Raw genomic sequence first — 25,539 nt, 5'->3', positions numbered from 1 at the left:
AGGTAAGGGTTATACTCAAACATATGGAATAGACTATCGGGAAACCTTTGCCCCGGTAGCCAAAACGAACACGATGAGAATTCTCTTATCCCTAGCAATTAACTTTGATTGGCCTTTGTTACAGTTTGATGTGAAGAATGTTTTCTTGCACGGAGACCTTGAGGAGGAAATTTATATGAACATGCCCCCAAGGATTCAACAAAAACAGACCTGGGACTAAGGTTTGTAGACTCAAGAAGGTACTATATGGCCTAAAATAGTCACCTAGAGCTTGGTTCGGGAGATTTTCCAAAGTAATACAAGCCATGGGTAAACCAAGACAAGCAGACCACACTCTTCATAAAACACTCAGGTTCAGATTTTGTCACAACTCTTATTGTTTATGTTGATGACATTATAGTGACAATAAATGATGAAAAGGAGAGGCAAAACTTGGATAGATGTTTGGCTGAAGAGTTTGAGATCAATGAACTAGGGAATTTAAAATATTTTCTAGGTATTGAAGTGGCACGATCCAGGCATGGGATATTCATATCTTAACACAAGTATGTTCTTAAACTTTTGAGGGATGCAGGGAAAATTGCTTGCAAACTAGCCAGCATCCCGATTGATCCTAATCACAAATTGAGAGAAGCCGAGGGAGACAAGGATACCAACAAAGAAGCCTATCAAAGATTAGTTGGCAAATTGATTTATCTATGCACATAAGGCCAGACATAGCCTATGCAGTGAGAATAGTAAGTTAGTTTATGCACAGACCCAAGGAGTTTCACCTACAAATAGTCTATAGAATTCTGCACTACCTCAAAGGAACCCTAGGAAAGGGAATTTTGTTCAAAAAATGGTCTAAACTTACCCTAGAGACCTATACCGATGCAGATTATGTAAATTCAATGGTTGATAGGAGGTCTACCACATGGTATTGCACTTTCTTGGAAGGAATTCTAGTTACTTGGAAGAGTAAAAAGCAGACTGTTGTGGCTAGGTTGAGTGCAGAATCGGAATTTCGAGCAATGGCACAAGGTATATCTGAGTTGCTATGGTTGAAAATTATTGTTGAAGACTTGAGACTCAAGTGGAACAGCCCTATGCAACTCTATTGTGATAATAAGTCTGCTATCAGCATTGCACACAATCTTGTACTGCATGACCGAACAAAACACATTGAAGTTGACCGACATTTTATTAAAGAGAAACTAGACAGAGGGCTTATTTGTACTCCCTACATACCAAGCAAATCCCAACTAGCTGATGTTCTAACCAAGGGACTCGCTAGACTTGTCTTCCACAAGATTATAGCCAAGCTGAGAATGAACAATATCTATTCACTAGCTTGAGAGGGAGCATCGTGAATCAAGACAGTAAATCAAAGAAATAAGATTTGCCATAAATCAAGGAAAGAAGATGTGCCATAAATCAAGAAAAGAAAATTTGCTATAAATCAAGAAAAGAATATGTGCCATATATCAAGAAAAGAAGATTTGTTATAAATCAAGAAAAGAAGATGTGCCATAAATCAAGGAAAGGAGATTTTTCATAAATCAAGGAAGAAAGATTTGCCAATGTTGGATTAGCTGTCAATTAACATGTAATTAGTAGTTAATTAGTATGTGATTAGATGTAATTAACAATCATTTAGGCCCTAATTGTAGCCTTAATTTTAGCCGTAATTATTGTACAGCTTACTATAAATTTCAATGGAAGGAGGCTAGACCAAACATAGAGTTTTACTCCTAGAAAGGGTTTTCTCTCTTTTCACAGATGTGGTTCTTAAATTCTTTCAAGCTTTCAAGTCCTAACTAGGCATAAGTATTGAGATTTTGGGCTCACATGTTCCCATTTGTTTAATGTATTTCTGTTGTGAATGGTGTGATTCCTATTTTAGCTATGTATTGCTATAAAATATCTAAAGGTGTCAAGTCCTTTAGTCAACCAAAGTTTTCACAACACATGCTATTCATGGAAGAGGAAAATGTATATGTTTCTTGGTCTTTACATTCCTATCTGGAAAAGTCTGACCAGGATTATCATCATAACAAACCTTAATCCCATTAGGTGGGGTTTGTGATGTTAATTTTAGGCCACTACCCAATAACTTAGTACAGTTAGCATCAGTTAATATGACATTGTATTAACTATGGTGAGATTATATGCTTACTTTTTGCTGAACTATTTTTTTCTCCACAATCATGACCTGGATGCCCATTCACTTCTCTGTGCATATGACTATTGACGTTACATCCTAGAATGGCATTTTCTTCTCTTGGTATTCAATGCAACCTCCTTAAATCCTCTGGGATTTCACTGTTATCTTTCCTCCAAACCTGTTCACATCCACTGCCTCATCAAAGTCTTATCCATAATAATCCTCATGCCATTTTTTGTGCAGTCTTTCCCCTAGTACCTAAGTATATATCTTGACTCTAAATTTGAGCCTTCTCATCAATCCATCTAGTCTCTTGGAGGCAATAATATTGATTCTTCTCCTGATCATCACATCCACACCTCCATAGATTTTCCTGTCAAAGTTTCATTGTTCTGTGATCCAATATCAAGCCTCTCTATGTCGCCTAACTTATTTACTCACATTCATCCTTGAAATTGCAAGAATTATTGTGAATTTAACACTAAATCCGGAGCAATAACTGTCCTAGCTCATTTTCCAGTTCACTCAGGTTGTGGAGCATGTTGCTAAGGAGGTTATACCCCAATATTTTGGATAGAATCTGTATTGAAAGAGTTAATGATTTTTATGCTGACTGGAAGCTACCTTTTTATATATGTAGTGATAAATCTAGAATTGAATGTTGACAATGATATCAATATATTTGGTTGCTTACTCTGTAATTTTTAATTGCATTTGGCAGGTAGTTGAAATGGGAACTCTTTTTTTTGTGTCCAAAAGGGATTTAATTTTGTCTACTTCTGATATTGATGGCCTGTCTTACATCCTGAGGAACTCTACTAATTCTGTCTTCACCGATGCCATTTCTATGGAGATCCAACTTGAAGATCTGTATGATTGCTTTGAAATCAAAGTAGATGATTTTCAGGTGAGGACCTAGTCTTGTTATTTAATCTTCTTTTCCTAATTTGGTAGTACTGAAGAAAGGAAGTGTCAACATATTGCAGGTGAAGGTAATAATTCATTACCATTCTGGAGCTGTCTCTCTGCTGGAGAAAGTCTCTGCCACCATTAGCTTGGCATCCTGCATTGTCCCTGACAAATCAATCTTAAAGCAGTTGAAGGTAAGTAAACCATTTCATAGCTAAATGTTGACATGCAAATATTCAGTAAATAATCCAAGTAAACTTGATTGCACTTGTATATTTTAAATGAAATCGTTGTTTATCTTTTCTAGCTTGAAATTGGATAAACTGTAACTATTATAATTCTGATATTGATTTGCTTAGGTTAAATTTATTAGTTTCCATATATAAGGAGCATGAAACTGTTTGAGGCTGCTTTAATCCTGATATTATTGTCATTGAAAAGTGTAATACCCTGATACATGTAAAAGTGACTCTTTCATATGCTATATATTTGAGCAGTTCCATATCTTCTTAGTTTTGCTCCTTTTAAGTTAGTAGTCCATATGGTCTAAGCTGAAATTTTACATATGATGACATACTTTTACAGAGGCCAGAAGAATGCTCTTGTGGCACAATAGTGTAACCCGTTGTTTCCCTGCTAGGATGGATGAATGCAAACTTGGATTTATTCTCATGGGTTATGGTGGATGTAGATGGAAGCATATGATGAATGTTTTTATCTCAGTTTGAATGTTGACCATTTTCCTGAAGTTTCTCTGGTTTGGGGTGCAAAGAATATTTTATGACTAGAGGTGGATAAAGATATCTGGCCTGTTTAGTTGAAACAGCAAGAGCAGCTTCATGAAATAGTTGTCAATTTAGCGAAGGTTTCTTAGCTGATGTAGACTTCCTGATTAATTTTGTTCATAGCTTTACCATATATAGCATTTTAACTTGTAATCTGGAGAGTCTTTACATGGCAAAATGCTTCTACGTTCATGTTTTGACTGATTACTTTTATAGGAATATTATTGATTCCTTACTGTCAAATTTTTTTCTGTTTCAGGTTGGCATTATTATACAGTCACTTCATGCACACTTTTCTCCTTCAATTTATGGTTCAGTCCTGGGATTGCTTGGAGATCTAAACGCACACTCGAAGTTCGACTTGGCTATTATGCCAAAAGTAAATTCAGTTTTCATGTCAAGTGAACGGACTACTCCAGAACCTTTTCGTTATTCCATCAATGCACATTTGGAGTCCTTCAATATGCATATTGACCTTGAAAATGATAAAGAAAATGGATGCACTCTTTTGCTCAATCTACACAAGTTAGATATTAGGTATGTTCTTCATTAATTTTCTTGTTGAAGCAAGCAAGAAGCTTCCTTTACTGCATAAACACAAGCACATATCTAAATTTCATTCTAATGCTTCAAGCATTCAATTTTTTGATTTGTAGTTTCTGTTCTCATTCTAGAGTTGAGTTTGGTGCTGAATCTCGTTCCAAGACTATTTGAACTTTCTTGGCTTTACAAATCTGCATTTTTTATGCTAACTGTACTCAAGTCATTGCCTGGAAGTCTAGAATTCACATTGTGAACCCACATAGTGGAATTAAGGCTTGTAATCATTGTTGTTGGGTAAAAATGCTTCCCCTTAGTCCACAAAAATAGCTGGCATGAACTGTTGAACTCCAAACAGGAAAAAGAAATAAAAATCAGACTCCAGACTTCTCAAACCAGCGGACAGTGGAATAGACTACTATTCTAAGTCTGTCTTCCCAACAAGAATGTTAGTTTTCTGGGTTGATTAGTGGGGTGTCAGCCGAAATAAAAAAAATGGTGTTGCATTGCTTTTGTTAGCAATAAACTAAATAGGTGGTTCTTACTTTGTTAGCAATAGCCTAAATTGGTTGATCTCCCCATCCCTTGCGTGGTGGAATGTTAAAATGCAATGCATGAGAATAGAATTCAGTAAGGCATGTCAGGGCAATGCAATCACGTGTTCATAATATCAGCCACACATTTCATGAAGGTAGCCCCTAATCATAACCTTCTCCCATTCACCAGCAGCTCCCTCTCCTAGGTTCAAGCCCTCCCATTATCCTTTGGCATCATTCACACGACCTAGGGGCTCTGCCCTTGGCCAAACATTAACAAGAATTATTACAGCACATTTATGGCTTGAACCTTCATTAACAACACATGTATGACCCAAGACTTTCTGCATCATGCCCACGTCATTTTATACATTAGGCTGCCATAAAATCATTTCATACGTAATACCAACATAGAGTAACCATAAGCATGCACTTATGTCAAGTTAAGCATTAGTTTCTTTAAGCTTCCTATAGCTTTCTAGCAGGCCTCTCTTATTTCTCAGCTCCTTTCTCACTTTCCACCAGAACTTCCTTCAACTTTCCCACTTGTATCACTTCTTAAGGAGATGTTCTCAATCTCATTTCAGTTCTCTCTTAAAATGAAGAATGTCGAGCCTATTTATAGGCCATGGAAGCAACCTGCTTCTCTGCTGAAACAGCATGGCAGCTCCAGTGGCTGCCACTTGGCTCTTGTTTGGTGGCATTTTCCTGCAAAGACAGTCAGCTAAGCTGCTTCAACTGAAGCAGTTGCAACCCTTGTCTTTCTTGTTGTGACCTATCCCTAGATGCAAGCTTTCTTGTAGAAGGCACCTCACTTATATGCTTTAGAAACTCAACCACCTCACCGTGTTTCTGAAACCTTCTACAGATTCCCTATAGCTGGAACATCACTAATTCTTGCTTAATTAATCATAATCCCCTTAATTAAGTCTTTAATTGAACTTCCTCAATTCTTAACCAAAATTACTAATTTTTATATCATTGGAATCCTCTGTTATGCCTAATGACATATTAAAAATGCAGATATTTCTCTCTTAATTTAGTCCCCGAAAATTGATTTTAAATTCCCCTTACCTGAGGATTTTCAGCTGCTTGGCTGCCTCCTTACATATTTTTTTTCAGCAACTGTCTAAGAAGCTCCTTACCTTTTGAAGTGTCATGTTGGAACCCTCTTCCTATGTTTATTAATAAATTTATGGGGTGTCACAAATTTGAACTCATTATGAAGCATGCATATGACATTCTAAAGGAATCAAATAACAAGGACCACAAAGAAAACATACGTAGAAACAGGACAAGAAAAGCATGCTCACAATGGATGAGGCTCTCAATTTTGTAAGGGTCAGGGAAGGGTTGTATTTGCAGCCTTCCCCTTGCTTCTTTGTAAACAAGATGTTTTTCCAATTGAACCTATGACCTTTGAGTCGTAAAATTGCAACCTTAACATTGCTACCAAACTTGGCCTCAAAAAAAGGAACCAAACAAAAGTCATGATGAAATGTATTTGTGTATGTACATATAGTTTTCCAGTGACCTTATTGCAAACTCTGAACCGAGTCAATTTTAGACTCTAAGCTTCTCAATTTTCATGCATGACCTCTTTTTCTGTTGCCCATGTTTCTGAAGGTTTGTTAATATTATACTTTCTCACTCTAGTTGCATAAAAAATGTTTTTTTTTTTTTTCTTAATTAAGTTAATTTTTCTTTAAAGGAAAAGAAACAATTAATGCAACATGTTACTGGCTTCAGTGTCCTGGGGACGAAGTTTAGCTTGTTCATCAACTTGCAGGTATGCTTTAATGGAGTTGAAGGAGTGCTTTGTCTCCATGAAGATGTTGAAGATAATCTCTTACCCAATTAATGGTGATAAGGATGGCCATATGCTATGTTCAGTGGGTAATCCTTTTCCTGTGCATGAAGAAGCCATAAGTGTTGAACACAGTGATCGAAGTAGCAATTGTGGCAGCACAAGCACATCTGCAGATGGATGCCTCCTTTTACACTATAAGGAATGCTTGAATTCAGACAAAAAGTTTCACAAGTTCACAACATGCTTCAATGATGTTGATCTTCACTGCTACCCATACGCTATCCGATCACTGGTTGAATTTTCTGATAAAATACTTCAGTGTAGTACATCTCACGCTGTTGAGAATTCAACTAGCATTTCAGTGGATGATGAAAATCCCACATCAATGCAGTGTTTTGAATTTGAGAAGTTTGGTTTCTCAAATTCCCGTGAAACTGAAACCTCTGAATGGGCCAGCATTCCATTGGGCAGCTTTCCATTTGTTAGAATCTGTAACTTTGATTCTCTTAGTAACCTTGACAATTCCCTTGCCCACAATATCTCTGAGTGGAGAAAAAATTTTAAGCCGAGGGAAGGAAAAATTAGAAGTCCTAAATTAAGTGGAAGAGGATCAAAAATGTCCTATGCCTTGGCACTGAAATCTGGTTTGGGTAAAGATCCAGTAGCTTTGTCACAATTTACTGATGTAATTGTTGATTTAGATCTCAGCAGAATCAGGATACATTTTCATGATTACTCATGCATTATTGGAACTGTTTCTTTACCTACCTTTAAATCTTCGCTCTCTAGCTGTAGTGATTCATTGGATATGTTGTGTTCTACCAAAGGATTGACTCTATATTCATCTTGGTTTGCACGGAATATCCACGATTTTTTGTGGGGTCCCTCTTTAGCAAATCTTTCTCCTATTCTGAATGTACGGGTGAGGAAACAAAGTGGTGGAACAATGAGATCCCAGTTTGAAATAAGTGCAAGTATTCAGAATGTCTCCTGCAGTTTACCCCCTGACTTTTTAGCCATGGTAATTGGTTATTTCTCATTACCTGATTGGTGCCCCAAGGGAAATGGGCAGACTTTTACCGAGGATGTGAAGCCTGTGGACTTGGAAAACAATAGTGCAATTGCCTATAAGCTTGAGGTGTTGGACTCCAATTTGGTTGCACCTGTGGAGAGTGATAATCCCAGGTTGTTAAAGCTTGAAATTCCACAGTTTTTCTGTAGCTTCATCCTGGATAGCAGTTCGGATAATGTACTGATGGACATTCCTCCAGAATGTGTGGTTGCAGCAAATAAAATATCAGAGAAAAATCGCTGTTTAAATATGTCTGGACGGGATTTGTCGCTCTCACTTCTCTTAGATGATTATGAATTTGGTTGCCCAGTAGTTGATCATGGTAGCGAACATGGATATATTACCTTTATTGCGCCATTCAGTGCTGATATGTGGATCAGAATACCATATGGAAATGACTCTAGTGTTACATTTGTTGGTTCAACATGTATCATGGCTAGGATTAACAATTGTCAACTTATTGCTAAAGGTAAATGGTATAAATCTTCTTGTTCATTTGTAAGTCACATTCTTGTTTAGTTCTGTTCCATCATCTACTGATGCTTTATATATTGACATGATTGCTTTTTTTTCTTTTTTCTTTTTTGTCCCACGACAGATCATTTCATTTTTATTGGGTTTGAAGCACTGCTTGATGTCATTGATCAGTTTTCCTTCGTCGATAGAAAATCTGAAGGTTTCAGATCTGATGTTCTACAGTTTCTCCAGTTCAAGAAGAGTATGAAGGAGAATGGTGCATTTCTACCAAAAGCCACAAATGTGGCCTTCACAGAAATCAGATGTTTTGTTAATTTATTGTCAATAAATTTCTATCACTCAAAAAGTGATTCGGTCCCCTTTGAACTGCTTGCTAGGGCTGATATGCAACTCTTTTTTTCTGCTTCATTGAAAAATGAGATGCCCCTGTTGATGGATGCTTCTTTCCACTCACTAGCATTGGTTTCACACCTTAATTCTGTTATATTAGCAGAATGCATCTCTTCTTGGCCAATGTCATCAATCCTTGACATTCATCTTTCAGTGCAGCATCATGGTCAATATGAGCTCCGTGTTTCCTTACCTTCGTTGGGTATTTGGTTACATTTGTCTGACTGGACTGAGATAATTGACTTATTCAGTTCCTACCCTAGAAAGCTGGCCAGAACTTCGAGTTTGGATGTGCCAAAGAATGCCGTTCAAATTGAAAATAGGACTGGAACTGTTGGCAAAAGTTCTCCATCTCAGCATGCTTCAAGGTATTTTGAATCTGAAAATAGGTGGCAAAATTCAATTCTCCTTATTGTGAAGTTGGAAAGTTTAGGAATTACCATTCATATTCCTGCCTTGCTGAGCAGAGAAGCATTTGGCATATACAGGGATCCCCAAGTTGAGGAAGAGAGGCCTGTGAGTGAATCAAATGTAGATGATGAAGTTTTTGATAATGTTATTGCAGTTACCTTGCAGAGTAGAGATAGCGAACTGGTTTTTAGTGGGAGAACTGCAAAAATAAAATCAAACTTGGAAAAAATAAATGGAACAATGGGGGTTCCGAAGGGCAAGGGTTCCCCTTCATGGCCTCTTTTTGAGTTTTCTAGAGTGAATGTTGAGGCTGAGATAAATGAACTGGACCTTTTACATACCAATTTGGAGGTTCAATGTGATAGTCTAGAAATATGGTTTTCATATCACATATTCTACCTGTGTAAACATATGAGGTTCAGATTTCCTGAAACAGGGTCTGGTCAATTTACTTTTAGTGGTGGTGGTCTCAACATCAAACTGAAGAAAATTTCTGTTTTGCTGACTGATGGAAGGGTATGTTGCTTTTTTGTTGTTCTCATTACTACATCATTTCTTGTGGTCAATATTCTTTTTAATATGCATATTTAAACATATATGGTTCTTTCCTGATATGTATACGTAGCTCTTGCCAAAAGTTATTTTTGTTTCTGGGTATTTTACACTTCTAACAATGTGTTAGGCCCCCGGTTTTGCATACTTACTCTAGGCGTCACAAGCAGCTGAAGGGAGTTGGAAGTACAGCTGGAGGAAGCTTCGACCAGCATGTGCGCGAGGGATAGAATAGATATTTGGCTGGTTTGTGTAACAAACCAGCAGACACGCTTGCATAACCAAATACGGTTATGCAGGAGAGAGAGGGGAATAACAGCATATAAAAGGGGTAGGAAGAGAGGTAGAGGGTGTGAAGAATTTGGAGTAATTGTAGGAGAGTTCTGGGCCTCTCGAACGCCCAGTTGCTGCTGTACTTACTTTTATTTTCTGTAATTCCAATTCTGAAATACAATTCAATCCATTTCATCCATTGGAGATCCTTCCTATCGGTTGGATTCCATCATTTTGGTATCAGAGCATCTTCGATCATCATGGTAAACTTAACCGAGAGAGTGGGGGACCTGGAGGGGAAGGTTGACACGATGAGGGGAGAGATTCAAACCATAAATCGGAACGTAGCTGAGATGCTGGAGCAGTTCGCTATCATGCGCACAAGGTGGGACGAACAGGAACGGGAGCGGAAGGCTAAGGCTCATGGGAACGACTGGCCACCGGATTTGACCCCAGATTCCGAAATGACACCAGGGGGGGTATGAGTCACAGAATGGAAGGAAGCATGAACGCTGCATGGCGACCGGAGGGGAGAGGTAGGCGGCTGGAAATGCATACCTTCGAAGGAGACAATCCAGACGACTGGATTTTCAGGTCGGAAAGATACTTCACGGTCAACCAGCTGTCGGAGGACGAGAAGATCGAGTCAGCCGCATTGTGCTTCGAGGCAGGGGCCCTCGCTTGGTTCCAGTGGGAGTCTAGGCACAGGGGGATCCGCAGCTGGGAAGGGCTCAAGCAAGGAATTCTTAACCGATTCCGCCCAACTCAAGAAGGGTCACTGGAAGAGAGGTTCCTAGCTCTGCGACAAGAAGGTACGGTTAAGGAGTATAGGCTGATGTTTGAGACATTGGCGGTACCTGTGTCGGACGTCTCTGAGGCGTTTTTGGAAGGACATTTCATCAACGGTCTTAAGCCTGAAATTAAGACTGAGATCAGGGTACTTCAACCCAGGGGGTTGGATCGGGTCATGCTAATGGCGCAATGTATTGAGGATAAAAATGCAGCCATCCTAACCTGTAGTAGGGGGTTCGGACCAGTGGGAAGTAAATTTCCCACCTACTCTACTTCCAACACCGTTGGAATCTCTCCCACTCAATCCAGAAGCCCGACTCCTTATTCGAGAGTCTCGAATCAGGCGAGCAGTAAGCTACCAGTGGCCGAGAGTGGTAGTAATGCTTCCTTTAAACGACTCAGTGAGGCTGAGTGGAAAGCCAAGAGGGAGAAGGGATTGTGTTTTCGTTGTGATGAGAAGTACTCGATTGGTCACAGATGCAAGAACAAGGAAATGCACGTTATGATGATTTATGATGAAGAGAAAGAGAGGGAAGGATCCGAACGGGGAACCACGGAAGTGAGGGAAGAAGAGGATGTACGCCAAGGCAGCGAAATCATTGAACTCTCCATGAATTCGGTGGTTGGATTAACAACACCGCAGACCATGAAGCTACAAGGTGTTATAGAAGGGCAACCAGTGGTAGTTCTGATTGACGGGGGGGGCGACGCACAACTTCATAGCGACAGAGTTGGTTCAACAATTGGGGTTGCCGCGAACAGAAACGACTGGTTATGGTGTTATCATGGGAACCGGGATGGCAGTGCAAGGGGCCGGTATTTGCAAGGGGGTAAAGTTGCATCTACAAAACTTGCAAATAGTGGAAGATTTTCTACCTCTGGAGCTGGGTAGCTTAGATGTAATTCTTGGGATGAAGTGGTTGGCTGCGGTGGGAAAGATGAGAGTGGATTGGAAAGCCTTGACTATGAAGTTCCAGGTGGGGGGATTGGCCGTGACCTTGCAGGGAGATCCTAGCTTGAGCAAAAGCTTGGTATCCCTGAAAGCGATGATGAAGGCTTTCAAGGAGAATGGAGAAGGAATGTTGCTTGAGTTGGGAACAATGGCAGCTGATTACAGTGACAAAACGGTCGAGGTCCCACCGTTCCTTAAGAAGGTGTTAGCTGAGTTTGAGGAGGTATTCTCAGCACCTGAAGGGCTGCCTCCTTCCCGAAAGAAGGATCATGCCATCAACCTGCTACTAGGCACCATTCCGGTTAGTGTGCGGCCCTATCGTTACCCTTATCTACAGAAAAACGAGATTGAGAAGATGGTAGGAGAGATGCTAGCAGCAAGGATCATACAACCCAGTTCCAGCCCTTTTTCTAGTCCGGTTCTGCTGGTCAAGAAGAAGGATGGAGGGTGGCGGTTCTGTGTGGATTATCAGGCATTGAATAAGGTGACAGTGGCCGACAAATTTCCAATTCCAGTGATTGAAGAGTTGCTGGATGAGCTTCATGGGGCCAAAGTCTTCTCCAAACTCGACCTTAAGTCCAGGTATCACCAAATTCGCGTCAAGGCTGAGGATATTCCAAAGACAGCATTCCGGACACATGAAGGCCATTACGAATTCCTCGTAATGCCTTTTGGATTGACTAACGCGCCAGCCACGTTTCAGTCACTGATGAATGATATCTTCAAAGAACAGATGAGGCGTTTCGTGCTAGTTTTCTTTGATGACATCTTGGTTTTTAGCAAAGATTTTGAATAGCATGCACAACACTTGTGCTCGGTTCTGGAGGTATTGGCAGCTAACCATTTGTTTGCGAATAAGAAGAAGTGTTCATTCGGACAACTAGAAATTGAGTACCTGGGTCATATTATATCGCAAGAAGGAGTCTCGGCTGATTATAGCAAGGTAAAAGCCATGTTGGAGTGGCCCTCCCCTGCCACATTGAAGGAGTTGCGAGGTTTTCTTGGTCTCACCGGATACTACAGGCATTTTGTTAAAGATTATGGCAAGATAGCATGGCCACTCACGGACAGACTTAGGAAGGGTAATTTCTTTTGGGATGAGGCTGCTGAGCAAGCCTTCCAACAGCTCAAAGCTGCCATGGTGTCACTACCGGTGTTAGCTTTGCCGAATTTTGACAAGCCATTTGAGGTGGAGACGGATGCTTCTGGACATGGCATGGGGGCAGTATTAATGCAGGACCATCGACCTATTGCATACTTCAGTCAGGCGTTTAATCAGCTAGGAAGGAGGAAATCAGTGTATGAGAGGGAACTTATGGCTATCGTATTTGCGGTACAAAAGTGGAGACACTACCTTTTGGGATAGAAATTTGTGGTCAGGACAGATAAAAAAAGTCTCAAGTTCTTGATGGAACAAAGAATGGTGAGTCCAGAATATCAGAAGTGGATGGTTAAGTTAATGGGGTTTCAGTTTGAAATCCAATATAGACCTGGGTTAGAAAATAAAGCAGCTGATGGGTTGTCCCGCATCAGCCACTCTGCTGCCCTTCTCGCTTTAACTGTTCCTCAGATTCTCCAACTAGATCAGCTAGCTAAGGAGATAGCTGACAATGAAGGGCTGCAAAAGGTGGTCAAGGATCTCCAGCGGGATCCTACTTCCAGACCCCATTTTCAGTTGGTGGATGGTTTTCTCTTCTACAAGGGGAGGCTATATCTACCGAAGGGTTCTTCTCTCATCCCATTGCTCTTACATGAGGGTCATGATGGGAATGTTGGGGGGCACTCAGGATTCTTGAAGACTTACAAGAGGATTGTCGCAAGTGTACATTGGCTGGGAATGAAGAGGGACATTCACAGGTATGTAAGCCACTGTGCGATTTGCCAGCAAAACAAAGTTCTGGCACTCAAGCCAGGAGGGCTTTTGCAACCCCTTCCGATCCCAAATCAAATTTGGGAAGACCTTGCAATGGACTTTATCGAAGGCTTACCCAGGTCAAGAAAAATAGATTCGATTTTAGTGGTGGTTGATAGACTCAGCAAGTATGGCCATTTTGTTGGGCTGAAACACCCTTATTTTGCTGGAGAAGTGGCAGGAATCTTCATCAAGGAGATTGTAAGGCTTCACGGTCTACCACGGTCCATTGTATCTGATCGGGATAAGATCTTCATGAGCAAATTCTGGGAGGAACTGTTTCGTCTCCAAGGCACCAGGCTCCTACGCAGCACAGCTTACCATCCACAAACGGATGGTCAAACGGAGGTGCTGAATAGGACATTGGAGACATACCTTCGTTGCTTTGCTTCTTCCAAGCCTAAATCTTGGTTTGTGTGGCTGCCGTGGGCGGAATTGTGGTACAATACTTCATACCACACAGCCTCTAGAACTACACCTTTCCAGGCCGTCTATGGGCGTGAACCGCCAGCAATACTTAAAGTTGAAAGGGGCTCCACACCGGTTTCAGTAGTGGAACAGCAGCTTGTCGAGAGAGACCACATTCTGGAGGAACTGAAGGCACAGCTACAAAGAGCTCAAGCTATCATGAAGAAGGGGGCTGATATGAAGAGAAGAGCAGTGAAGTTTGAAGTAGGGGACTTAGTTTACCTAAAACTAATTCCCTATCGTCGAAAGTCATTGGCTGGTCGTACTAATGAGAAATTGGCTCCTAGATTTTATGGTCCGTTTGAGGTGGAGAGGGAGGTTGGACCTGTGGCTTACAGGTTAAAGTTACCTTCATCTTGCAGCATTCACCCAGTATTCCATGTATCCCAGCTGCGAGAAGCCAAGGGGGCATTGCAAGCCGCGGTGGATATTCCCAATCAGTTAAGTGCAGAGCTGGAGATGCTAGTTGAACCGGAGGCAGTGTTGGGAGTCAGACCAGGCAAAGGAAATAATGTGGGAGGCTTGGACGTTCTACTGCAATGGAAGGGGTTACCACCATTGGAAGCCACTTGGGAGCCTTTCAACCTCATTCAACAGCAGTTTCCAGGTTTTCACCTTGAGGACAAGGTGAAAGTTGGGGGAGGGAGTGATGTTAGGCCCCTGGTTTTGCATACTTACTCTAGGCGTCACAAGCAGCTGAAGGGAGTTGGAAGTACAGCTGGAGGAAGCTTCGACCAGCATGTGCGCGAGGGATATGATAGATATTTGGCTGGTTTGTGTAACAAACCAGCAGACACGCCTGCATAACCAAATACGGTTATGCAAGAGAGAGAGGGGAATAACAGCATATAAAAGGGGTAGGAAGAGAGGTAGAGGGTGTGAAGAATTTGGAGTAATTGTAGGAGAGTTCTGGCCTCTCGAACGCCCAGTTGCTGCTGTACTTACTTTTATTTTCTGTAATTCCAATTCTGAAATACAATTCAATCCATTTCATCCATTGAAGATCCTTCCTATCGGTTGGATTCCATCACAATGTTGAATTATGGTATATGATGCATCATTCTATATGGACATTGATGGATAAAGCCTATCAACCTAGAATTCATTAGGAGAGAATTACCATCTCCAAAATTATTTTTCATCTTTGAATCTGCTCCAGATATGTTGTGCATGTTGAATCTGCTCCAGATGCATGTGTGTGTAAATTATTTTTTATCCTTGAATCATCTCCAGATATGTGCATGTGCAAATTGTTTTTTATCCTTGAACTGCTCCAGATATGTGTGTAAATTAGTTTTTATCCATGAATCTGCTCCAGATGTGTGTAAATTATTTTTTATCCTTGAATCTGCTCCAGATATGTTTGTGCACATGCGGTGTTGAATCCGCTCCAGATGTATGTGTGTGTAAATTATTTTTTATACTTGAATCTACTTCAGATATGTGTGTGTGCGTGTTGAATCTTCTCCAGATATGTGCATGTGTGTGCATTAATTGTTTTTTATCCTTGAATCTGCTCCTGATGTGCACACTCGTACGGTCTAAGCAATGGTTACAAAGTTAACCACCCAGTCTATGTAACAAAGGAGGCGATTGTTAACCTGCACTTGACCATCGTTGTCAAAGGTGCACCTGAGGCACAGCTCTGTGCACCTTATCACCACTGTGGTGCAGCACTGCGCTTGAGGCGCTGCCTAGGCACACCAGGCGCGTGCCTCCTGCAAGGCTCATGAGGCGCATGTCTTGTATATATATGTCTATTAAAACCATATTTCTTGTCCATTTGTCATCTTAGATCTTATTTCTTGTTGATTTGGTTGCATATTCTTGTATATCGTTGAGAGGCGAACCTAGCAGTGTAAGTTGGAGGTTTGTCAGATCTCCCACTTGCCGTCAAGATCCTTTGGCAGTGATGTTCACTCGCTGGAGAACTACTCATGTGTGTATTCTGCTTCATTTTTCATTCTTTCTTCTAATTTCTTTGCAATTTAGAAGAAATTAATTCTTTACTGTAATTGTTGTTTGCTGTGTGTCCTACTCTTTTTTTTTTTTTCTTTCTTCTAATATCTTGCTAAGAAACAAATGTTATCATTGTGTGCTTTACTTCTTTTTTTTTCTCTCTCTCTTTAATATTTTTTTTTCAATTTAAAAGAAACAATTGCAAAAGAAACTAATTTTTTTTCCTGTAAGCATTTTTGCTTTGTGTTCTGCTGTAATTCTTTTTCTTTCTTCCAATTGCAAAGGAAATTAGAAGAAACTAATTGTTTTTTGCAGTGCTGAAAAAAAAACAAAATTGTCAAATCCTTGCAAACCTTTTAGTGGGCTATGTTAGTCACCCTGTCTAGGTTTTGTACTCTTGGTGCAGGAATTGTCCATCTAAAGAGCCACTAGTTTGTATTCTTGGTTGATGATGGATGCACCATTTTTTTCATCATGTACTGTGCAGTTTCTGCATGATCTTCAATTTATCTTGTAAGTCCTAGGAGAATTGCTGATTTTATACTTATTTGTTTGCATCGGAGTGCCAAGGCATTTATTGTATAGGGTGGCTATTCTCTTCTATACACTATTTGCTTATTAAAAATTTTATCTTTTGGTGTATGTGAACTTTTTTCTGTTCTGGTTTTCATATCCATTTAACTGGGCATGACTAGGATTAGGGCATGGATATGGGTCAGACCACCTGTAACCAAATTTGGTGCTTCTTCAAATTTTCTTCCCTTTTTTTTTTTTTGATAAGGATCACCTCTTTAACATGGATAAGAGCTCATCTTTCCTGTAGGTTCCATCTAATTTCAAACACAATTTCTAAATAAGAACATTATCTAGTGGAATCCTGATCTTGATCTATATTTAAGGATCCATCAAAATGTGTTAATATGCCATACTATATTTTTGGAGAGTATTAAAAAGGTAGCACATAGACAAACATCCTCTATGTACTTGCATTCAAATCCATATGACTTAGGTTCTACTAAACAATATTGTTTTATACACCAAGATATTGCTATTAATGAACATTTCGAGTTATTCTGATATGTCATATCTTTTTCTGGATGTAGTGGAGCTATAAAGGACCTCTCTTGGAAATTCTTATGAGAAATCTGTTCTTACATGCTCACTTGACTGAGAACAGATTAGAGGGAGTAATTGCAGGTGACCTACAAGTGAACTATAATAATATTCTCAAGGTAAACTAGTTAATAAAGGATCATATCTTCTGTCATGGCCAATATGAATGGGTTTTTAAGGGACTATTATTTGCTTGTAATGGAATTAGGTTTTGTGGGAGCCTTTTGTAGAGCCTTGGAAGTTTCAGTTGAGCATTACTAGAATACATGAGAAGAGTCCTCTTCTAAACAGTTCTATCATGACACGAGTCCATCTCGCATCCACGGCACAGCTTAACTTGAATGTTACTGAATCTCTCGTTGAGGTATGTAATGCTCTAATTGTCTAGTGCTTTTATCTTTCAATTTTAGCCTTCAATAGGCTCACATTCATTGTGTCCTAAAAATGAACTGTTTAGATTTACAGTGCTGGAGCACTTTTTAAGGTTCTAATCCTTTACTATTTTATACATATAAGTGCACTGAATGTTATATGAAATAAAATTTATGTTTGAAGCTGCATTAGCTGAGGCTTTTTCTTTATTTATCTATTTACTTGTTTAGGGGAAAATGAACAACCCCTTAGGAGTGAGACTGGCTTTGAACCTGGGTCTTAGCCCTAAAGAGCACATGTAAGCCTTAACTCAATGCTTAACTACAACAACAACAATCCCAAGCCTGAATCCCACTGGGTGGGGTTAACTCAATGCCTAACTGAATTTTTAAAGACATTTGTGTAATAAAGTACCTTTTCATTAAAAGAAATTTCAAAAACATTTGTTAAAGAGGCACAAAAGTTATACTTTCAAAAACATTTACATAACATCAAGTTGCTAGGGATTCAAAATAGTGGCTCGGCATCTTCAAAGTCCATGCTAGTGCCTTTCTTGTTCTCCTAAAATGATAAATTTAGATGTAAGCTCATTGTAAGCCTTGCAATAAATAGTAACAACTTGAACATAATGATTTTGTATAATAATAAAATGTTCTTTTAATTTCCAAACAATTGGCCATTGCATGGACAGTTATTTAAACTTCAGAGTATTTTCCCTAGACTTGATCTAAGATGGTCCATTTCTCTTTAGGTTTACACTATAAAACAATATATTTTAATCATTTCTCAGAACTTTTCGCAAATATTCTTTTTCTGAAAACCTCACATACTTTTCAAGAAAAAAAAATCTTTTTTGGGTAATAAAATCTTTTAATAGAAAATATTTTCGTTTTATATAGTGATTTAAATTTAAGTTTAATCAAGTATGACATGACAAATTATCACAGAAATCTTTCATGAGAATAGTTTTCGAAAGATGTATGCATAGCAAGAGAAAACTACTCACCTAATGTCCATTCAATAGAAATTTCAGTGAGTGCCCCTTTCTTTACCTGATACTTGTTAACAAAAGCCTATTTATTAAGGTTAGGCATAAAGAGAATGTAAGGTTTTGGGTTAGATTGTTTTGTTTAATCAAGTATGGCATGGTAAAAATTATGACAGAAATCTTTCATGAGAATAGTTTTGGAAAGATGTATGCATTGCAAGACAAAACTACTCCCCTAATATCTATTCAATGGAAATTTCAGTGAATGTCCCTTTCTTTACCTTATGCATGTTAACAAAAGTCTATTTATTAAGGTTAGGCATAAATAGAATGTAAGGATTTGGGTTGGATTAATTTGTTTTGGGGTATATAATGAATACTCTCTCTCTCTCTCTCTGGTTTAACTTTTGGATTGGTTCAAACCCAATTTTTTCAAGTTGATTTTTGAGTCAGATCATAGGGGTAGGGCCAAGGGCTTTACCCTTTATCAGCCAAAACCCAAAATGGGAGGCAGAATAGAGGGCTAAATTGGAAGGAAAAGGGGGAGGGAGAGTGCAGCCAGATTGATGCTGTGAGAGGCATCACTGGTTGGCCTTGGCTAGGGTTGGAAGAGCAATATGTGCCTAAAGGTGAGTCTCTTCTTCTCTCTCTCTCTCTTCTGTTTTGTTCTTCTTCCTCGATTTTTCTCCTCTTCTTTTCTGATTTTCCTTATTCTCCTGCTCTCTTTTGTACTCTCTCTCTCCCTCAGCCTTCCATATCTCATGGTCTCTCTTGCCCTTACTTTCTCTCTATTCCTTTCTAAAACCCCTGATGTTTGGCAACCAAACTTTTCTGTTCAATCACTAAACTGTCCCACCATTACCTTTTCAGCCACCACCTCTGTCCACCATACTGGTTTTTGGCCACTGCCCCATTTTATTCCACCTCTTATCTTCTCTTGTTCTAGTCATTGTCCAATGTTTCTATCTGTTGTTTTCCGCACTGGTGGCCACTGCCAATCTTCCTCCTGTAGCTTTCTGCAGTGGAGCCACTGCACATCTCTTCCCGTCACCTGCTTTCTTCTATGAAGACTGCTGCATCCCTTGGGTCAACTCCTCAGGCCAGCTAGGTTTGCAGAAACTGTAATGGGCTTGGACCTTGGGTTGAGCACGTGAGCTGGGTCCTGGCCTTTAGCCTCTCTTTTTTTTCTTTTTCTTTTTTGTAGTTCAGTCTGCTCTGATTCTTTGGGTTGGCTTGAAATGAGTTGGGCTTTATCTATTTGTTGGACATTAATTTACAAATTCTTACCTACTTTTATCCAAATTTTGGGTAGTTGCGGCCAAAGATAGGAGATAGTATTTAGTAAACAACTAAAGATCAATCAACCTATATTATTGCTAAAATAAATCAACACGTCAGAGATGGAAATACATTCCTAAATGCCAGACAAGCTAACAGAAAAGGCACCTTAGACAGGTACACAAGAAAAGCAAGGAAAAATAAAACAGCCTTTAAGAATCAGATAAAACTGTTGTGATTTCTGAAGAAGGGTATGCTTCTTTCTAGAGTGATTTGATTGCCACTTCTGTATCATTGTTAATAATAATGTTGAATATCTCCACTGTTTTCCTACTAGGAAAGCTGCCTGAATGCCTACAGCTTCAGCAGCCCATAGAGATGAAATTGTCTGTGATATAGTGGATGCACAACAATGGCATTACCTTTAAATACACCTTGTTGAAGGAGCTGCCAGACACTAGAGGCCTGGTGATTCATAAGATGAATGGAATTCTATCTTTGAATAGTATTTAATGAGCTTCCTAAATACTAAACCACCATTTTGTTTCTTTTTTTGTCTTTTTGTGATCCAATTAAATTAAAATGGTGAACTATCTCACACAATGGGTTCTTGGTTGGGAACTTTATGCTTTTCTGGAGTGCTGAAATTTTATCTTGTACAACTATCGGTTATGCCTGTCATTCACGATAATTTTGATATGTTCCAATATAATCATCATTCATATAGGAGTAATCTGCTTTGATAACTTGTATCCAAATAATGGCATTGTGAATAAAATAATGTGTGTATTCTACCAAAAGTGTATAATACAAGAGAATATATATACAAATATTTTAAGTTAATTACACTAATATCTCTTACTTATCTTATTTAACACTCCCCCTCAAGGTGGTTCATATACATTAAGCATACATAGCTTGGCACAAAAATAATTCACATGAGAACCTCTAAATGACTGGGTGAGTAAATCAGTCAACTGATCGTTGGAACCCACATATGTTGTAACTACATCCTCAGAGAGCACCTTTTCTCATGAAACATGATTAGAAGTAATATGCATTGCAGCCTGATTGTCACAAATCAATTGCATAGACTTGACTTGCATAACTCCTAACTCCTCAATTAATTGTTTCAGCCACACTAGCTCACATGTTACGACCATTGCCCTATATTCAGCTTTTGCACTGGACCTGACGACAACAATTTGTTTTTTACTTTTCTAAGAGATTACGTTTTCACCAACAAATACATAATATCCAGATGTGGATCGTCTGTCACTAGGTGATCCTACCCAATTAGCATCCGTATATCTCACAATCTAACTGTGTCCATGATTCTGATACAATACATCCCGACTAAGGGCAGCCTTAATATACCAAAGAATACGAATCACTACATCCCAGTGACTGTCACAAGATGAATCCAAGAACTGACTTACCACACTCACAACAAATGAAATATCAGGAGGTGTGAGTATGAGATAATTAAGTTTCTCAACTAGTCGACAATAGCGTCCAGGGTCAGAAAGAGACCCCCCCTATCCCGATAACAGTCTGATATTCGGACCCATAAAGATATCTGTTGGCTTACATCCATGCAACCCTGTCTCCTCTAGCATATCCAAGGCATACTTTCTTTCAGAAATATAGATACCTTGCTTTGACCAAGTTACCTCAATACCCAAAAAATATTTCAAAGAACCCAAATCCTTACTCTGAAACAGTTGGTGAAGATGTGCCTTCAATTCAGTGACACCAACATCATCATCTCCTATAAGTACTATGTCATCAACATATACCACCAGAAAATGTGACAGTTAGACTGAGAGTGATAAAAAACAGAATGATCAACTTCACTATGAGTTAGCCCACACTTAAGAACAGCTGAACTAAATCAACCAAACCAAAATCGAGGAGACTGTTTTAAACTGTATAAGGATTTTCGAAGGCGATGCACCAACCCGAACTCCCCCTGAACTACAAAGCCAAGAGGTTGCTCCATATACACCTTTTCCTATAAATCGCCATGAAGGCATTTTTTATGTCCAGTTGATGAAGAGGCCAATGTAACATAGTAACAAGGGACAAGAAAAGGCGAATAGAGGAGATCTTAACAACAGGAGAAAATGTATCACCATAATTTAGGGTTAGGGTTTGTCTATTGGCTCTAATACCATGTGAATAAAATAATGTGTATTCTATCAAAAGTGTATAATACAAGAGAATATATATACAAGTATTTTAAGTTAATTACACTATGACCCTTTACTTATGTTATTTAACAGGCATAACTAATTGGATGCTAAAAGGAGAAGCTTATTGTCCTTTGCCTTTTTTCTGATGGAGACATTGTCCTTTACATTTCTGTATTAGCTTATTGATGTTCATTAATATATACCTTTTTCTCTTTTCTCTAGTATAATCAATTCTCAGAACCTATGATTTACTTGTATAATTTTTTGTTTCTAAAAGGCCATTTTCAGGGCAACTGAGATCATTAAGGATGCTTGGAGTGTGATCGGGCTTAAGGGTCTTTCTGAAAGACAAAGTTCATTAAATTCACAGACTTCTGAAAATATGTATACAGGACGATATGCTCCATATACACTACTAAATTTGACCTCCTTGCCTCTTGTATTTCACGTCTGCCAAGGGCCAATATGTGCTGATGATATGAATATATCAATGTTGAAAGATGGTACTTTTGTGAACCCAGGTTCGTCTGTCCCAATTTATATTGATGAAACTCCAGAGGAGCAACTTCTTCGCTACAGGCCATCAAATTCCTCTGATAGGCTGACTGACAAGCAATTTAATGGGTTGGGACATCATTATATTGTTATCCAATTTGATGGGACATCTATGCCTTCAACACCCATTTCAATGGATGTTGTAGGTGTTAGCTACTTCGAGGTTGATTTTTCGAAGTCATCTTATAAAATAGAAGAAGATAATAATGGGGATGCTCAAAAAAGTAATAAACATGTTGATGAGCTTGACCGATCAGATTCAAAATGTGGCTTTGTCATTCCTGTGGTATGTGATGTTTCAGTGCAGCGGTATTGTAAGCTTGTACGGTTGTACTCAACGGTATGTACAAGTTATGTTTGCTACATTTAATGACACACAATCTTAATAACAATTGTTAATTATTTATGTTTTTCACCTACCTTTCAATTCAGGTTATTCTCTTCAATGCAACTTCAGTACCAATTGAGCTACGGTTTGATATACCATTTGGGGTATCTCCAAAGGTATCAGAATTACAGAACATTTTAATTTGTAATATTTTAATTTGTCTTGCTTCGACTTCCTACTTATTTTGTTGTTTCAGATCCTAGATCCAATATATCCTGGCCAGGAGTTCCCTCTGCCTCTACATTTGGCTGAAGCTGGTCGTGTTAGATGGCGTCCACTTGACCAGAATTACCTGTGGAGTGAAGCTCATAATATCTCAAATATTCTTTCTCATGAAAATAGGATTGGGCATTTCCGTTCCTTTGTTTGCTATCCATCCCATCCAAGTAGTGATCCATTTCGTTGTTGCATATCAGTGCAACATATATACACTCCTTCAACTGGCACACCTGAGAAATTTTCAGCACTTAACACTAATATAACCGTGAAGCATTCAGTTGAAAATAGTGGCCAACTATCATGTCATCTGGCAAAGTCAAAGAAACATTTCATTCACCAAGTAAAGTTAAGTAGTCCTTTGGTACTACGAAACTATCTTCCGAAGGAAATTTCTTTCACAATAGAAAGTGGTGGTGTTACACGTAGCGCTTTACTTTCAAAGGTTTGTTGTATACATCCAGTAGCATGATTTTTTATCAATTATTTAAGTTTTGAATGTTCCTTTGTTTACTAAAGTCTGCAAAATGGATTGATTGACTTGTATAAATTCTAATCTTTCCCAGATGGACACTTCATTTTTCCATATTGATTCTTCACATGACCTGGGAATAGCTTTCAATGTACATGGGTTTAAGCCTTCAACCCTGAAATTTCCACGTTCAGAATCTTTTAGTGGAAGTGCCAAATTCAGTGGAACAAAATTTTCTTTCTCTGAAACCATCACCTTCAATCCTGACTTTTGTGATGGTAATTCATTTTAATTGTGGTTTTTCATCAAGTGATTATATTCCAGTAAATTCATTAATAGAATTAATCTTGCATCATTTTAGGTCCTCTGAATATTATGGTGGAAAAAGTGATGGATCCATTTTCTGGAGCTCGCGAAATCTGCATTTTTGTTCCATATTTGTTGTATAATTGCACTGGCTTTCCACTTATTATTTCGGACTCTGTAAACGAGATAAAAGGACATCGCTGCGTCATTCCTTCTTGTTATGATTTGGGTGAGCAGAACCTTCTTCTAGGCAGAAAAGATGGTCTGGGTCTTCTATCTTCTGTCCAAGATTTGAGCACAACAGACGCACCTAATGACGCTTCAGGAAATTCTTTTTCAAAAACTTGCATTATCTCTAACAGGAGAAGTATGTATCCATGCTCAGGGAAGCTTTTAGGAAAACCCACAATCTCTTGTCCATTTATAATATCTCATGAGAGTTCAGGTAAACATGATTTAGAAGCCAAAACAGCCTCTCTGAACCATCCAATTGTTAGGTTGAATTCAATGATCAAATCTAATGCAAGCCATTCCAATCTGGAAGAGATTGACTGTGGAAAGGTTGAAGCTTGCATGTATTCTCCAGACCCCAAATCCTCCTCCACTGAAATCACAGTTAGAGTTAGTAGGTATCTGCCTGAATATGCCACCAAAAACATGCCAAACAGTTCCTGGTCAAGCCCTTTCTTTCTTGATCAACCAACTGCTTCAACAAATGTTCTGATTCCTCAGTTATCCACAAATGCCGCATATGTAATATCTGTTACTTCAACTTCAGTACCTGGGCCATTTTCTGGAAGGACAAGAGCCATCACTTTCCAACCGAGGTAATATTTTAGATATATCCCTGTTGATATATTATATTGCTGCTTGTGATTAAAATTTTATATTAACTTCATTTAAATTTATGCAGATACATACTTAGTAATGCATGCAGCAGGGACTTATGTTATAAGCAGAGGGGAACAGATTCTATTTTCCATTTAGGAATTGGAAAACATTCCCATCTTCAGTGGATAGATACAACAAGGTAATTTTCATTATGATTTGGTCTATTTGGGATATGAAGAACTATCTTTTTCTAATCTCATTATCTCTCTTCTATTTCCTCTTGTTTCTCCTTGCTTTCTACTTCCTCCTCTTTTTCTCTTCTTCTTCTTTTGTCCTACATCACCATAAGAGGCAATCAGAAGAAGAGCCTATATAGGGTAAATTGTCCACACATCCCTTGTACTTTGGACCTTTTGCTGAGACACTGCCTGTGGTTTGTTTTTAGCCAAAGAGGTCCATCCCTGTGCTTTTCAAGATTCTGTGAAGAAATGTCATTAATTTCTTGTAAATCTCCTGCTAATTTCCTGAGTGTACAACTGTGTACAAATAGCATTTCCAAATGGGAAAACCTCTCTTTTGTGCAGGTTCCTCCCCTTCTGTGCCTTTCAGGAAAATATTTGTTGAGTTTTCTGTAAATGATAGTGTTAAAAAGCATTGTAACTATAGAAAGTTATGCAGTTGAATAAGTTGTTAAAGAAGTTAAAACTGTAGTTAAATGGCTTTTTACTTATGAAAGAATAGTGGATTTTAGGACTTTTCTTCCAATTAACCTTTTTCATCTAAACTGAATTATTAATAGTTTATTAAGTTTATTTTGTTTTATGCATTTACTAGTCATATG

At 38.8% G+C, this 25,539-nt stretch overlaps 1 protein-coding gene across 8 annotated transcripts in view; it reads left to right on the top strand.

Annotated features, from left to right (window-relative positions):
- LOC127808127 (uncharacterized) overlaps positions 1-25,539 on the top strand; it is a 146,683-nt gene that overhangs the window by 110,648 nt on the left and 10,496 nt on the right. For all 8 annotated transcript variants that reach the window (XR_008024873.1, XM_052346513.1, XM_052346516.1 and 5 more), the window contains 13 exons: positions 2,868-3,053; positions 3,133-3,249; positions 4,100-4,377; positions 6,706-8,267; positions 8,397-9,592; positions 17,088-17,216; positions 17,306-17,461; positions 22,208-22,825; positions 22,918-22,989; positions 23,070-23,534; positions 23,656-23,839; positions 23,923-24,694; positions 24,781-24,897. Coding sequence is in view for 7 of the 8 variants with exons in the window: in XM_052346513.1 (XP_052202473.1) it covers positions 2,868-3,053; positions 3,133-3,249; positions 4,100-4,377; positions 6,706-8,267; positions 8,397-9,592; positions 17,088-17,216; positions 17,306-17,461; positions 22,208-22,825; positions 22,918-22,989; positions 23,070-23,534; positions 23,656-23,839; positions 23,923-24,694; positions 24,781-24,897 (5,852 nt within the window). In the remaining variant the exon portion in view is untranslated. The remainder of the gene's footprint in view (positions 1-2,867; positions 3,054-3,132; positions 3,250-4,099; positions 4,378-6,705; positions 8,268-8,396; positions 9,593-17,087; positions 17,217-17,305; positions 17,462-22,207; positions 22,826-22,917; positions 22,990-23,069; positions 23,535-23,655; positions 23,840-23,922; positions 24,695-24,780; positions 24,898-25,539) is intronic.

Source organism: Diospyros lotus, chromosome 8, assembly GCF_014633365.1.
Source record: "Diospyros lotus cultivar Yz01 chromosome 8, ASM1463336v1, whole genome shotgun sequence".
NCBI lineage: Eukaryota > Viridiplantae > Streptophyta > Magnoliopsida > Ericales > Ebenaceae > Diospyros > Diospyros lotus.
The sequence above is the reverse complement of the archived record's forward strand: the minus strand, read 5'-3'. Positions and strand labels throughout refer to the sequence as shown.